The following is a 17,582-nucleotide window of genomic DNA, read 5'->3' as shown; positions in this document are numbered from 1 at the left end:
GATGGTGATATACAGTGTCAGCATTTTTCAAGCTTTTTCCTTTCAAGTAATCCTAATTGCATCAGCTTGACTGGCATGAAACATAGGGTGCATCTGCACTGTGAAAATAATGCAGTTTGGCACCACTTTATGTGCTCTAGCTCCACCCTGACAGTTTTACAAGGTCTTTAGCTTTATCTGCTGGTGCCCAAGATTCTGTAGGATGGTGCCATGGCAGTTAAAGTAGCTCATACTGTTCTTGGTATCAAACAAATTTGAAAATGTCTGGTCTGATCTGATCCCAGATAACATCTATACATACGCACAGAAATTAAAAGTAATTGATAAAAAGTTGTTTGCTTTTAAAAGAAATTTGTTACCTTTGACATTACAGAACTTTTAACTGCATAGAGTTAAGTCTTTGCTCAAATTAGCAGCCCACATCAACATAAATTGCTTCTGTAAGATGATATCAACTGTAATAACTGACTAGCAAACACTCATGTACATGGATGTTGTAAATGTTGAGAAATATAATTATCATTATGGTTTGTAGTTTAGAATTTCAAGAAATTTTAATAGCCCCATCTTAGAACTGCATCACTGTTGTTCAAATCAGTAAACTGGAAATTATTTTTGACAATAATAATTACTATTATGGCTATTTATTATTTATACAATACTTTGCTTATTTAGCCTCACAACAGCTCTGTGAAGCACAAACAGTAATTTGTTCAAAGTTATTGAGTGAACCTTGTGGCTGATTGTGAATATGAGTCTTGGTTTCTTATGGCTAAACCTAACATTATCCCACATTTATATGTTCTGGAGTGAAGAAATAGTGGTCCTTGACCAAAAAAAAAAAGTAAATAAATCATATGTCAAACCCCCCACATAGTCATCCACCTACACATGTGGAATGCTTCCAAGCCTTGCATTTTTCTGTTCTTATAAAAATCCAAAACTGTTTCAGTAATACAATAACCTTTGTCTATTTGGATTCAGGGGTCTGCTTCCCTGTTGTGCATCTGATCCCTACTGCCAGGGACCTCTGATCCCAGCTGGAAAGTATGCCATAACTACAGACAAAAGCAGCCTATTTCAACATCTATTTCCCTCCCAATCACTTATTTGCACAATAGCAATTTAATGTCCTTTTATATCATCAGCAGAGCAAGTTCAAAATCACAAATTACTGTTCTTCACTCAACTAAAATCCTGACAATGTAATTTGTAGCTAAGAAAATTGCATCAACCTTGAAGCCTATCAAAATAATTCCCATTTATTCCCTACCAAGACATTGTAACTCAGAGTGTCAGGCTTCTAGGTCACAACATTTCCAAAATCAAGTTAGCAACATTTTTCATTAAAGTATAAGCTTACGCTTTGACAACTATCTAGAGAAAAAAGAAATCTCTCTGCAATTCATTATACTCTTTCTCAAGAGTGGGTGTATATTTTTTACTCCAATAAAAAAAAAGGAGTGCAATTAAATGACCACTGAGGTCAAGAAAGGAATGATTGATGCAACCAGCCATTTAAACATGATATACTTGATAGCCGATTAAGAAGTGAGACTGCTTTAAAAAGGAACATTCAAAAATGATTCCAATAATAACCCAAGGAATGAATATTTCACAGACATTTGCAAGTACTGTAATGAAGCTTCTTCAGGACATAAACTATATTTCTGTAATCAATAACAGTTTGCACAAACAACCTCTTGTATAATTTTTAGTATGTGTTGACTAAATTGGAAATCACAGGAATGTACTTTTCGAATAAAATAGTTATACACTCATCCCTCCATATTTGCTGCTTTGATATTTGCTGATTTGATTATTCACGGATTTGATTAATATGTTCTCTCTTGGAATATCTAGGTCCTCCAGTGCAACTCTATGGTCAACTTTAACTAAAAGTTGCACTGAAAGACCTAGAGATTCCTAGAGAGAATACTCTACTAGGCATTTGTAGCTCCTCCAATGCAGTTCTATGGTCAGCGTCTGTCGGATATTGACCACAGAGTTGCATTGGAGGACCTATAAATTCCTAGAGAGGTGTCTTCTCAGGTAAAAAAACATGGTGTTTTTGTTATTTGCATTTTTTCCATATTCACAGGGGTCTTGTGCTCCTAACTCTAGTGAATATGGAAGGACAGGTGTACAGTCTTGTAGCTGGGTGTCCTATTGTTCTACACACTCATTTCTCACATATGTAGCAAAATGCTTAAGAAAGCTCCTATGCATTTTCCTGTTATTACTAATTTATGTGGAACTTTGGTGAGATTTGGAAGTTCCTCCAGAGTTCACACCAGAAATGCAAATATGAATACATATATTAGGGTGGCTGAGAATTTTGCTTCTGTTTGCTTTCAATGAGAATTTGCTCCCATCTGGAAAACTGGAATATGTGGTACAGATAAATTTGTTCATTCCTAGTTGTGTGCCTTCAAAACATTTTCAACTTATGGTTACCTAACAATGAACCCCATGAAACCAACTACAGGGATTTCTGGATGAAACAAATTATCTAGATACATTTCAATCTGTTTTCAGGCATGGTTATGGGAGAGAGACAGCTTTTGTCACCTTGGTGGATGGCCTACACAGGGAAGTAGACAGGAGGAGTATATCCCTGTTGGCTCTGCTGAGCCTCTCAGCAAGTTTCAGTATCATCAATCATGGTATCCTTCTGAGTTGCTTCTCTAGGATTGGGAGCAGGGATATTGTTTTGCAATGGCTTCAACCTTTCTTGGAGAGGCAAATTCAGAGGGCAGTACTGAAGGATGACTGTTTGTCACCCTGGCCATTATCCTGCAATGACCCCAGGGCTTGGTTCTGTCCTCCATGCTGTTTGATATTTACATGAATCCACTAGAGAGATCATTTTGAGTTTTGGGGTGTGCTGCCATCAATATGTGGATGACATCCAACTCTACTCCTCCTTTTGACCCCAATCCAAGGAAACTATCATAGTCCTAAACCAGAGTATGTCATCAGTATGGACTGGATGAGGGCAAACAAATTGAAATTTAATCCAGACAATACAGGGCTGCTCTTGATCAGTCCAAAGGCAGATCGGGGAATAGGGATTCAGCCTGTGTTGGATGTATTTACATTTCCCCTGAAGACACAGGCTCACAGTTTAGGTGTAGTCCTGGACTCAGGTTTGAACTTGGAGGCACAGATGTCTGTAATGGCCAGAATTGCTTTTGCACATTTAAAACCTGTACGCCAACTGCACTCAGTTCTTGAGATGTAAGGTCTAGCCATTTCTAGACCCTCGAGGGACACCTCAAAACCAGCAAAGCCTAAGGAGAGGAGCAGGGGCTGCGGGGCGACACCTCCTCCTCCCCACGAGGCTTTGTCAGACCTGACATGTCCTTTCAAGGACACCTCATCACTAGCAAAGCCGCACAGAGGGAAGCAGGAGCTGTGGGATGATGGCCTCCCCCCCACAAGGCTTTGCCAGACTTGAGGTGTCCTTTGAGGGACACCTCAAGACTGGCAAAGCCCCACAGAAGGAAACAGAGACCGCAGAGTGACGCCTGCTACTCCTCCTCACGAGGCCTTGCTAGTCCTGAGGTAGTCCTTCAAGGGACACCTCAAGACTAGCAAAGCTCTGCGAAGGGAAGCAGGGGCCATGGGCCAATGCCTTCTCCTCCCTGTGAGGCTTTTCCAGATCTGAGGTGTCCTTCAAGGGACACCTCAGGACAGGCAAAGCCCCGAGGACAGGAGCAGAGGTCATGGGATGACGCCTCCTCCTCCCTGCAAGGCCTTGTTAATCCTGAGGTGTCCCTGGAAAGACACCTCAGGACTGGCAAAGCCCAAGGAGAGGAGCAGGGGCAGTGGGACGACATCACGGGCCCATTGCTCCTCTCCCTCACTAGCCCTTATGGCCCCCAGCTGTCTCTGAGAGAAAGTTGGAGGACAAGGGAAGGGTAGGAAGGCCAGGCACACGCCCGTCACCCCCCTGAAATACCCCAGCTTGTAGCTGTCTCTCAGAGACAGCTGGAGGTTGGGAAATGGTGGTGGGAAAGTCCCACCCCCAAAGGATGGAGGCCCCACCCCCAGCATGCAGCCCTCTTCTGGAGGGCTGAAGCCCTGCCCCAGCACGCAGACCTGAAAAGGTTTGCCATCACTGTCCTATGCTATTAATGGCTCATCCCTGAGATGATCGCAAGTAAAATTACTTTCCACTCTTGTTATCTGAAGATCTTTAACCAAAGATGCAAGGAATTCCCTATGATTGTGGTGGCCTTTCAAACATAATATTTCCTTTTTAAATAAAAAATTGGTTCATTTTTAACGATTTTGTATAATACTAATCTAAAGGAAGGAAAAGTAATATTTGTCACAATATAGCCTATACTATAGTAATACTAAGGAACTTGATTTTAAATGAACATCCAACCAAAAAGCAAGGCATCTAAGTGAAATGAGCCAAGAAATCATGCATCCAAAACACAGTTTTGGTGTACAGTCTGAGGTATGTTTACTCAGAAATAAACCCCACATTGTTCAATGAAGCTTAGGCCCAAAACACATGGGCAAAATAACACAGTTTTGCCCCACATTCGGGGCATAGCGTTTAGATGATGCATACCCTGAATGTGGAGGGAAACCACTCCAGACCCGCCTCATCGGAAAAGAACCAAGCCAAAAAGGAGCAGTAAAAATTGCTCCTTTTCAGCGGCCTGGTTCAGTACCACAGCAGCAGCCTGGATCAGGGCCAGATGCATGCAGTCGATGTGACCCCATTGTGCCAGCGCATGGTCCTTTTGGCCCATCTGTTTCAGGCTTTAATCCCAAATAGGAGTGAATAGGATTCCTGTCTTTATTACTAGCAATAATAAATAACAATGAAAACGCCCACTTTCTTTATTACACTTTTTTTTTTAAAAAAAAAGTAACAATTATACATGCATCAATTAGCAATTCTTTCCATCTGAAGGGGAAAAAACTTTACATTTTAACATCTTTATAACAAAGAATGAAGCAGTATCTCATATACCTAGTGCTAATCACCACAGTGACCATACAGTGGACCCTTGTTATATGCTGGGGTTTGGTTCCAAGATCCCCTGTGGATAACAAAATCTGTGTATGCTCAAGTCCCATTAAATATAATAACATAGCAAAATGAGGTCCCTTATAAAAAAATGGAAAAATCAAGGTTTGATCATTGAAATTTATACTTTTTTTGAACATTTTCAAACCGTGGATGCTTGAATCCGTGTATAAAAAATTCGTGTATAAGGAGGGCCGAAGGTATTATTAAAGTGGGATGTCACTACCAATGGTAGTGAAACTCTGTTCTCTTACACAAAAAGGGATATGAAGAAGGCCTCTCTCCCCTGCTTCCCTAAATTGCTTTTAGCTATCTCTCAGCTATTGTGAGCAATATTTTTTTTCAAAACAGGAGGGATTAAATATACTAAGTAAAATATTCACTGTCATCCTTGTTGTATATTATCTCTTCAAAAGCAATCCCAGAAGAAGAATAGAAGTGAATGTTTTCATTTTGGCAGACAAACCTGCATGAAAAGTTGGGGGCCGCCTACTGTAACTACTCAAAGACTAGGACCATCCTGGGTCTGTGCAACTGTACCAGGGCCACTTATTTTGTTAAGTTGCTGAAAGGGTTGCCATATAAAAGTTGCCAAAAGCCACTCATGGTTTGCCTTTCAGTAGCTTATAATAAACAACTGTTGAGTTTGAAGTCACTTGGTTTCCCATAATCATAAGCCTTTATCAGTGCCAAGAAATACCCAGAGAGCCCAGAGAAACATGTTGTGCAAGTTATAATCCTCATCTGGCCCTCAGGTTTCAAGGTGGAATGTGGCATGATTATTACTGAACCTACTTCTCATCTTTTACCCAGTGGGTTTTTATATGTCCCCATCTGTCTTATTATTTTTATCTATGACAGAATTAGGATAAAGTTTGAAAAATCCCAAATGGTTTTGTGCTGTCCTTTTGCAAAAGACAGGTTGTCTTCCATAAGATGACTATGTACCCCTCATGGAATTTGAAAACATCACAGAGAAAAAAAAAGATGTGCAGATGAGACCAAATCATTATCTGTTCACAAAGGCAGCTGAAAACTGTAGGAAGTTAAAAGGCACTGGGAACTAGGCTAGTATCAGCTTCTCAGATTTCTAGACTAATGCAAAGCTGCATACTTCAGATGAACTAACAAGAATGTTCATTTGGGAAATCAGAACATTTATTTGAACCTCATTAATTTCTTTTTTCTTTTTTGTTAATTTTAACATAAACCATCTAATTTATAATCAGTGATACACATTCAGAAAATTAAAGACAGAAAGAAAAAAGTAAAAGAAAAAAGACAAATAACTATTACACAATAGGGCTCTAATCACACAATCCTGGTGTGTGTGTGTGTGTGTGTGTGTGTGTGTGTAATTCTACCATTTCAGATCCAACTAAATCCTACTGAAATTACTAAAAAAAAAAACCCCACAGATTATTGCATTGTTAGATTTCTTACTGCTCAAAAAAAAATCTATAAATGATTTCCTATCTTTCAGAAAGTCTTCAATAATCCCATTATAAAAAACAGAATACCTTTTCTGCACTGGCAGAAAGGAATTTACAGATTTATCTGGCAAGCAAAGAAATCCAAAGTAAAATTTCAAACACTGTATGATGCTAAGGAAAATGACAGCTTGGCCCTAGCATAAAATTGTATTGAATAAGGTCTGTTCGTTTCATATAGTTGAAAAAATGGTTATTGCTTAGAGATGTAGTCCTCTTGGAACCCAAAGGCCATACTTTAAGATTTGGTTGGCATGATTGTCTTTGGTATAATAAACTCAAGGCATGTGCTGAATTTAAAAATCATTGTTTTAGAAAAGCTCTTTGACAAGTACAGAGACTCCTGAGATAACATGAGTCACCTAACCACAAGAAGCCCTTCTTTTTTTAAAAAAAAGAAAGAATGGGTTAAAAATCAGAGATTATTGCTCTGCGATAATTTTCTGTAATTTGAGCAAGACAGCTGGAAATTTAAATCAAGACTATTCTTATGGAAGGGAAAGGTCTAATTGGTTTGCTTATATGCAACTTAAGGACAGATTGAAGAAAAATATAACCACAGAGGTTAAAGAAAATGAGTTTTATTTATAGTTGCATAAAGATGATGACCATGTAATTTTAACAGTGTATAAATGGCTTCTGAAACTAGAGACAGAAGAGTACATGATAAGGTGGGCTCAAAATTTTGGGCTTATTGTTCATATGGATGTATGAGGGAAATGTGGTCTAAAGGTATAAAATTATATTGTTATATGTATTGTTGTATTGTTGTGCTGTGCAATGACCTTTGGTCAAAAGCAATAAAATTTGATTGATTGATATAAAATTTACTTTGTGCACTGATTTAAAAGGAGACCTGTATAGGATAGTGTATAGATGGCATCTAACTCCAAATAAGCTGTCAAAAATGTCCCAGAATGTTTGAAACCAATGTTGGGGATATCAAGATAAAGAAGGCTCCTTTTTCCCCCTATCTGGTGAACCTCATTCATTTCAGCAGAATTTTCATATGCTATGCAATGCAAATAAGGTTCAAGAGTCATTTTAGCAGAATAAGGACTTTAAACTCTTTATTCTGCTAAACACCTTGTTTGTATTTATAGCCAGACAGAATATCTTAGATTTGGAAGGGACGCGGGAAGTTATCTAATCTAATGCTCTGCTAAATACAGATACTAGAGTACAGGATGCAACCACAACTTCCCTGGTAGACTGGCATCCAATCTCTGCTTCAATACCTCCAGAGAGAATGAGAGCTCACCATATTCCAGAGGCATCTGTTCCACTAATGAAGACATTGAGTCATTAGGATATTTCTCATAAAAGTTTAGTCAAAATCTGTTTTCTTCCTGTGCCACTGATTGATTCCAATCTCAGCATCCAGAACAACAGGGAACAAGCCCCTTTCACACTACATGCTTAAAACACTATTATTCCATTTTAAGTACTATGTCTGAAACCTATGGAATCCTGGAATTGATAGTTTGCTGAGGCAGTAGAACTCTGGCAGAGAAGTCTTCCCTAAACTTCAGATCCCAGTATTCTATAGGATGTTACCTTGGCAATAAAAGTGAAACACAGCACTATAATCTTGAAGGGTGAAAAGGTACAAAGTCTGGTCCACCTTTTGCATTATAACCTTTCAGATATTTACACACTGCTATAATACTCCCCTTTGTTGGTGTGTGTGTGTGTGTGTGTGTTACATGGCATAGAAAGAGTGTCCTTTGTGCATTGTTGCCTGTCCCTGGAATCGAATGTCAATTTTTCTTTACTCTGGAGACAAGAGGCCTATCTCATTTACAAGGCTGCTCTTAACATTAGTCCTTAACATTAGGTGGCCACCTCAGTTAGCAGGTTTGAAGTTGCCATTAAAAGGCAGTTATTGTTAGTTAATCTAACCTGTAGTCATTGCATTTTTATTGCCAGAGACTAGATATAGTGTTGCTGAGATTTTCTACTTCATGTGCCAAAATAACTTGGCTGCCTTTGGGTATCTCGACCTGTAACGATGCAATTTTCTGCTTTACCTCAAGCAGTAGACCATCTTGGACCAGTCCTGCTTATTTATGTCTATCAATAGCACAAGCTTCTCTTCATCCCAGAGTTTCAGTGCTTTTCATTATTGTTCTCATTGTCTCTTCAATTTGCTTCCCCTAGCCTGTTAGTTTCCAACACGCACAAGAGATACCAGCAAGGGCTTTGTTGCTGTAATACTTGAAAGTACATGCCTCACAGAGTAATTCCCAGCTCTCTTGTTCATCCTCTTTCTCTACCTCTTCCTCTTTAACAAGAAGTCCAACTATATTCTGTATAATCATTCTCCCTGCTTCATTCTGTGCTAGAGAAGGGGCTGATCCAGCAGCTCAGTATCCTGAATTTTACTTATTCCTTCAAATAATACATAGCTTAATTAAAACATTATTCTTGATATCTTTTTTTAGATTGCAGTGGGCAAAGCTATCATATAAAAGGACTGTCTAAAGATATGGAAAGACATTTCTCTAGGCCAGTTAATAGTCATTCATCAAGATCCATACTCCATCACTGTGTAAGCTTTGCTCTTCCTTCCTTTCCATCTATATAGAAAGGCCTCTATATATCCCTGTCTGAATGAGAAGATCAGTGTAGGATGACCTACTGACTTTACAAGCTGAGATACAGGTTGTGTCTCCTTTAACTGAAATGCTTGGGAGGCAGAAGTGTTTTGATTTTTTTTCTCCTGACTTTGGAATACGGCCATATATATATATAATAACATTATCTTGATGATGGGCTCAAGTCTAAACATGAAATTCATTTACATTTCATACAAACCTTATACACATAGCCTGAAGGTAATTTTATACATAATATTTAAATTATTTTGTGCATAAAACAACGTTTGTGTACACTGAACCATCAGAAAGCAAATGTGTCATATCTCAGCACCCATGTGGATAATTTTGAATTTTGAAGTATTTTGGAATTCCTGTATGATAAAGGATCCTCCATGGAAATGTTTCCCACATGGTAGAATTCCCTCCGCAGAGACCTTACCAGTCATTACTATTATTCAAATAATGCAAGGATCTATATATTCTCCCAGTTTTCTTGCTTCTACTGCTAGGTGCCCTGTGTTTGTTTTTAATGTTGTTAATGTGTTGTTGTTTTTACATTTGTATTTATATGTGATTTAATCTGTCAACCACTGTGGACAATCTCATGGACTGAAGGGTGGGGCATAAAATCAAATAAGAAATTAATGTGTTGTTGGTTTTTATCATATGTACATATTAAAATTCTTGGATTGGGAAAGAAGGAAACAGTATTAGATCCTCTTTGGTCCCCATGCTGAAAGAAAGGTGGAGTGTAAGTTGAATAAATACTTAAAACAAATAAAGATTATAGAAATGCCACCCACAGGCTAGGTACCTACAAAAACAATGGAGTACTCTATAACAGTTAGTGGGGGGACTTTGAATGAACAACTAACTTCTTTAGAGCTGGGATCCATATGAACATCCCTACAGAGCATCAACAGCCCCATTACATTAGAAAGATTAGTCTTGTGATTCCTTTCTAATTTCAACAGATGAATAGCAACATACGATAAGGATATGACAAGCAAGAAAACCAAAGCAACAGAGAATAGTAAATTGGCACTTTTTAAAAAATATATACCCTCAGCGCTTGTTTGATTGGTAATCAGAGGGCAACATAGCAGGCACTGAGTTGATTGAAACAGCTGCTTCAAACAATCCTATTGAAGGTTACCACAAAACCACAGCAATTAGAGATTGAAAAGACCCATTAAGACATCTTGCACACATTCTGTTACTACACTTCTAAAGCCAAATGATTCCAGCTCCCTTTTAATGGTATGTACTTTGATCACCTCTCTCATCCCATTTCACAGAAAATGTTAATAGAACTTGTACTTTCGCATGTGCATTTATTGAGCAGATACTGACTGGTTTCATCATGATGTAGCTGCTGCTTGATTGTAGGAGAAAATGCTATTTAATAATTATGAGAACTGCTGAATCTGATGATGGTAGGCAAGAGAGCACGACAGATGACAAGGCTAATTTGGGCCTCAGTATGCTTGTTTTCAGAATATATTTAACCATTCTGGCTCATTAAATATAGCATTGATGTATAGATGACTACACTGTTTTGAATAATTTCTTTCCCCCCACAGAAAATGTCTAATGCCATCCCAAGTTTGAGAAAACATTAAACTCCCACAAAGGTTTCAAAAGACAACCAGTGCAGTGTAGTGGTGAGACAGTTTCAGCCCCCAACTAGGCCAATCACACTTTCTCTCAGCCTAACCCACCTCACAGGGTTGTTGTGAGGAAACAGCAGGGAGAACAAGAACCATATATGCTGCTTCAAGCACATTAGAGCAAAGTTATAATATAAATGAAACTAATAAATGGTATAATAACAGCACTTGCATCCAAGGAAATGCCTTCAGATATTAGACTACTTTATTCTGGGTTGCCCTAGGTTGGAAACAACTTGAAGGCATATAACAACACATCAGCATAGTGTTTCCAGGTTTTTGACATGGCAGTAAGGAAGAGTTGAAATTAATGCCGTGCAGGGCTGACTGACACAAAGTAGCCATTAACAAATTTGTCTTCTTCCTAAATACCATATTAATGTATTGATTGCAGTTAACGTAACCATCTATTTCTCTGTAAAACTGAGATCTTGTCTACATTCATAAATTGCATGATGGCATACTGTATCTCAGTTAGGAAACATCATAATCAAGAACAGCACACACACCAAGATTTGGAACATCTCATTTAACCTATACAGTATAAAAGGAAGAACATTCCAAACCTTAGACAAGGGATATCACTTATAATAAGAAACACCTTAGCAGCCCAATAAGGTTCATGCCCTGAGATAAGACATATCATAATAAAGGATACTGGACAGCCTTACTTGCTACAAATTAACTGAAAAGATGAAGGTAGCAATGATGGCATCAGTCCTTTCCAAGAGAGCAATGTGTACCATGGTCATTCATTACGAGCATGATATTCTACAAACTGGGCAATGGAGACTGACTTGTTCATTCCTGGAATAAATATAATGAGATGCCAAAGCCATCTATACTTTAGCAGTGATTACCATGTTTCATAACCATATATTAGAATATCTGGATTCGAAAGCATCAGCCTAACACTGCTAAGTTATGGGTGGCTTCAGCAAGTCATTATACTCATTTGTCCAGGAAAGCTGCCAAGACTACTGATAGCATCTCAAACAGCCTAGCAGAGGTTTATAACCAAAACAAACGGTATTTGCAAATGCAAGCAGTAAGGTACAGTGTCACAGTACCAACTCAGTGTCCAATAGAGAAAGGTCAAGCAATCCAAGGGTCCAGGGTTCCAGAAAGGCAGGTTTTGCAAGGCAGTCCAGAGGTCAGAGGTTCCAGAGGGTCCAGGTCAGTCTGTAGTCCAAGAGGCAAGGTTTCAGACCACAAAATCCAAGGGAGTCAGAGAAATGTGCTTTACCCAGAAAACTTAGATAATCTCTGGCAAAGGAGTTCAGCATCCTGCACCTGTTTATATTACCCAGTTCTAATCACAGGTGGGTCCTGATTGCTGAGCATTTCTCATAAAGCCCCCTGGACCAGTGAAGGCACACCCTTTCAGACCTTCACTGGCTAAAGGTAGATACCTTCTTATCCATATCTTCTGTGCCTGGAATCTCTGCTGGTGGGAGGTTGGGATGCTGAGTTTCCTGACACAGAACAGGCTCTGCTTGAGCTGGCAGGGCAGAGCTAGGACCCGTCTCAGCTTCAGGTTCCACCATCACCTGGGGCTCATACTCAGCCTTCTCATCTTCTGAGTCCTCATCCTGGCTGAGCATGACATCTATCTTCTTAAAATAACTTCCTAAGCTCTATCCTAGTCCAAAGCCCAGATATGGTTGTTACATTCTTGACATCTGATACCCTTGCACATAGAACAATTGGCCCTCCAAAAACACAGATTCTTTATCCACAGATTCAACCATCCAGAGCTTGAAAATAGTTTTTTTAATTTTAATTTTATTATTAAAACAGTTGTGTAATGTACATAAATAAGAAAAATTGTTTTAAAATATATAAATCCAAAAAAAGCAAAGCTTGATTTTTCCATTTTATATAAGGGACATCATTTTACTATACCATTTTGTTTAATGGGACTTAAGCATCCACAGATTTTGGTATCCACAGGGGGTCTGTGGACCAGTTCCTAGTGGATACCAATGGCCCACTGTACACTCATGTTTTCAGCAACAAACCTCAAAACTGAAGATAAAAAATAACATATTCAGAAGTAAAGAAAAGGAGCATATCTACTAGCATAACATAGAGCCTGAGTAGGTGAAGGGGGGGAAGTCAGTTTACCAATTCTTGGGGAGAACCCACTGGCCACGCCACTGGTTCCCAAAATGTGAAGTCCAAATTACCCCCCTTCTTCTACAAGGATGGACCCGGCAAATGGGGCATTCACAAGTACAAGCTGAACTGCGCCATTATTTCTTTTTTACTTCACCACAAACACATGAATGCACAGACATACCGTAGATGTACAGCTAGTGTCCACCAATCACCTCTTTCATCCCACCCGGCTGACAGCCATTCAATGCCCCATCCGACTGGATGTGCAACCGGCCACTCAATCACACAAGCATTTGACTGCCCGTATGGTGCATGTAGTGGCACACTGGCACAGTGTCATGGCCAGCCAAGATGAGCTCTCGGAGGATGAGGAGGAGGATGAGCCTCCTCCAGAGCAAGGGCTGATTGAGGCTACGCCAGGTGTTAGTTCTACTCTGCCAGGTTCCAGCTGTGCTTCCCCAGCCCCACAGCAGGAGGTCCAACCAGGTCCTAGTGCTGAGGAGAGGCCTCCTATAGTGCCACAGCCTAGTGGTGACTCTGGAGACGAGGCTTGCCTGCAGGTGCCTTCTTATCAAGAAAGACGGGCCGAGAGTGCTTGCAGGCGTAGATCCAGAAGGATTGCAGAAAGACAATTAGCAAACCAGCCTCAGGTGGCTTGAGGGAGAGTTTCCCTGATTTAAGTGGGAGAGAGGCTTGAGTTTGTTGCTGGAGTTTATTGCATGAGCCCTTGGTGTGATTGCTGTCGCTCTAGCTCCTGACATCTTGTTACCTTGCTACTTTGTTACCTTGACCTTGGACCGGACCTTTGTTATCTCTTGGCTATTGTGACCTCGGACTGTTTTGACCACGCTGCTTTCTGGCTTCGGCTCGTCTTTCGGTACGCTTGACTTTCTGTAACCCCGACATCGGCTTGTTTCCTTGGCTTGCTCTTAGACTGCTTCTCCACAAGGTTTGTTTTGCTTACACGTGTTGGCTGAAGGCTCAGTTATCAGCATAAGTCAGAGATTGTTGGCAGCAGTCCCGGACACAGCATAATCATGGAGGCCCCCCATACATGGCCCTTTTCCCCGCTTTCCCCATGGCCCCCTGTTGGACTGGCCAATTTTTTAATGTTCCTATGAAATTGATTATATTGTTGGTGACCTGCCCTGTTTGTCATCATTTAGCCTTATGGAAAGTGCAATGGGTTGATGGTACAATGGTTGGATGGTGCAACTGGCTGCTCATGTGCTTGTGCTATCCATTCATGGGTGGGTGACAAATAAAGTTATGGGCAGCAATAGCAATGATGGCTTGCTGGTCCCTTACCCCATCTCCACACGAGCGCACAGTCCACATGCTGGTGCTATAGTTCGCATTTTCTGACTTGGAACAGAGCAAACTGGGAGTTATTTTGCTCTGGCATTCAGTCCAGCTTGATTCTGTTTTCATCCTGTTTTGGCCACATACATCTAAACAGATATGTTTCAAAACAGGTCAGGGCTGCCCCTTTTCACTCATGCAGACATCCCCATACACTCAGGAGTTTATCTGGACTTACTTCCCACCTAATTCATAGACCTTTTTAACTGATTGATCTATAACTAAGTGTGGCAGAAGGGTCTTTTAATGGGGTGGGCTGTACTTTTCTCTTATATTTTAACTGTTTTAAAATATTTTAATGATTATATGTTTAATTTTTTCCACGTTTGTATCATATATTGTTTTAAATGAATTCAATTTAACCTACACTGTAACCTGCCTTGGATCTCACAGTGGGAGAAAGGTGGAATGATAGATAGATAGATAGATAGATAGATAGATAGATAGATAGATAGATAGAGTGAGTCCATTTAAATGTCTTTTGTTACATATATGATGTCAAGTTTGAACTCACCAACTATTTCACTTGGTTCTTTGTTGTAAAGTTTTTTGTTCCAGTAAAGGAGCCTCAGGAAAGGAACGGAGACCAGAAGTACAAGACAGATTCCAACAAACATGTGTCCTGTAAATGCAGCAAAATCCACTCCCTAGAAATACAAATACAGTTGATGTAGAATCTGTTACTAATAGCTCAGAGTCAAAAGTAAAATGCCAGTACTACTGTCTTCTCAGGAATTAAATGCTACTTGGGATACAATATAGCCAGAATTTAGAGCCTGAAAGTGTCAGCATTTCTCAGTACTAGCTTTGCAGCCAAGGCTGCTGGAAGCTGCAGTCCAACAACATCTGAAAAGCTACATGAGTCACACTTCTGGTGTAGACCCCATTGGGGATGATGTCCTCCAAAAGCTGCACATAAGGTTTGGAGAGGGTGTATCAGTTATAGCTTCTATTATCATCACAGCATTGTGACCTGACAATCCTAAGAAGGCAAATAGTACCAAGAAGCAGGCTGTGGGACTTAAATTCTAAAACTGGTTGAATAGTTTCCATTTTGGAAAAGGTTCATTTCTGGCAATATATATACAATATGTTTAAAATAAATAAATAAAGACTTTATGGGGAAAGAACTGAATTTGGAAAGACATGAACAGGTACATGAATTTTAGAAAACATACAGAATGTATTGTATGAATTGTGCTGTTTTGTGGTCATGCAGTGAATAAATGTAACAAATTGGGGATTTGCTTATGTGCTCAGTCTATGATGAGTAAAATATTGGCATAGATTGGCATGATTTCAGATAATTCTTATTACATCAGAAAACAACACTTGCTTCCATGTGGAACAGAACTGAAATGTTCAAGAGAAAGGTTTGATTTGGAAAGTGATGAAAATTTGTTGAGATAAACTTATAATTATGGTAGCTTCTTCTATAAACAGCAGTCATTAATATATAAAGCCATATTTGGCAGACAAGTAACCAGAGGAAGTCAGACTGTTTGAGACAAGCACATTAAAATAAATAATGGAGGATGAGCTTTAAAGAGTTTCTGAAAGGTTTATGGAGTGATCCAGGAGAAATGATCAGAAACTTTAGGTGACACTTTACTTTATGGTCTAATATTTTATGACCCCTCAGGACTAGTAAAAGATAAAATGTGAAATTGTTGCAATCTCTGAAGCCTCAGAGTCACAGATGTTGAAAATTTATTGCTACACTCAGTGCTGCTCTTTATCATTCTCTAGTTCAGCCAATCCTGTATCTCTAAAATAATACATTTTATTTTAAGTTTAATTTTAGAAACCTCATGCCCAAGATTTCCCAGGAAATGTTTTTAAATTTTACAGAAATAAACAGAATGAGATTCCAGTTTGTAGTTATAAATGCAGTATAACCACCTAGACTGAACAGTAGCATGATACAAATAGGACTTCACACTTGTCTGCATTGAATGCACATTGCATAGACCCCCTCATGTGCATATGGTTCTGTAGAATAGTGTCAGAATGAGAGTGTTGTCTTTCATTTGTCAGCACACTGGGAAGATCAGTTCAGCACTGATGCACACAATGACATCTGGGTTGGTTGGTTGGTTGGTTGGTTGGTTGGTTGGTTGGTTGGTTGAATAGATAGCAATACATACCACCTTCCTGAGTTCCTGCTTTGAAACAATTATCACATTTGGTGGATCCCCAATAGCTGTAGAAGCCCCTCCAATGTTTGTGAAAATTACTTCAGCAATCAATACATGCCTGGGGTCAAGATTAAGCACCTCACATAACCTACAATTGCACAAAAGAGAAATGAAATCAGATCTTCCAAACTGATTCATAAAATGTTTACTTCTCTTAATAGTTCAAACTGTTCAACAATAAGGAGCTTATGACTCATGAGTGGGATCCCCAAACCAGTCTTATTCATTTGAACTTTGGTATCATGAGAATGAAGCTGGGAAAACTCCAAGAGCCTGAGAGCTCCAGACCAGCCATGGGTCACACCAGTCCCAAGAAACATAACTATAAATATGAAGTCGAAGGCTTTCATGACCAGCATCCATAGTTTTTTGTGGGTTTTTCAGGCTATGTGGCCATGTTCTAGAAGAGTTTATTCCAGATGTTTCACCTGCATCTATAACTATAAATAACTGGTAGTTTTAGTTAGTTAGTTGTTTATTTATTTTAACTAACACAATTTTTATTTAGGGGCTGCACCTTGTTTTTAAAGGGAAACTGTTTCACTGGGAGGCTTCTGGAGCTGGCAACTCTCCCTTGTCCTTCCCTAATACTTTGTTTTTACAAAGGGAGGGGTAGTCCATAATGTCTTGGAGCTTTTGGGGCCACAGAAATGGACAAAGGTTCCACATGTGATCCAATGACCATTGATTTCCATCCCATCATAGAAAAAGTACCCTTAGAATAGTCCCACTGAACTCAACATTAGAAAGCAACCTTAGTATCCACCCCAAAGCAGCAAGAACCATCCCCCAAACTCCAAAGGTGACTGGCAGTGATGCAGTGTCATTTCCAAAATGGCTACTTCCGTAGTACGGTTGTGGCCCTCCGGGGCTCTGGAGGTGCTGAAAACCAGCAGTTGCATTCCATCCCTCCTCTATCCATGGCTTTCTTTGTCCTTCATTTTTTCTTGATTTTTCCCTGTCACTCTATACAAGTATAGCATTATGATTCTACTTTAACAGTGCTGGCTATGAAATCTTGGGACTTGTAGTTTGGTGAGGCACTAGAAGAGTTGTCTGGCTAACAGTTCTAAATGCCCCACCCTGCA

General features: G+C 39.6%; 1 protein-coding gene across 1 annotated transcript in view; it reads right to left on the bottom strand.

Moving 5' to 3' along the window:
- Positions 1-17,582, bottom strand: part of OCA2 (OCA2 melanosomal transmembrane protein) — a 224,097-nt gene that overhangs the window by 109,491 nt on the left and 97,024 nt on the right. The window contains 2 exon segments of the mRNA XM_042459282.1: positions 14,811-14,943; positions 16,444-16,582. Coding sequence (XP_042315216.1) covers positions 14,811-14,943; positions 16,444-16,582 — 272 coding nt within the window.

The sequence above is a fragment of the Sceloporus undulatus genome, chromosome 3 (assembly GCF_019175285.1).
Source record: "Sceloporus undulatus isolate JIND9_A2432 ecotype Alabama chromosome 3, SceUnd_v1.1, whole genome shotgun sequence".
In the NCBI taxonomy this organism is placed as follows: domain Eukaryota; kingdom Metazoa; phylum Chordata; class Lepidosauria; order Squamata; family Phrynosomatidae; genus Sceloporus; species Sceloporus undulatus.
This window is presented reverse-complemented; position numbering and strand designations above follow the sequence as displayed.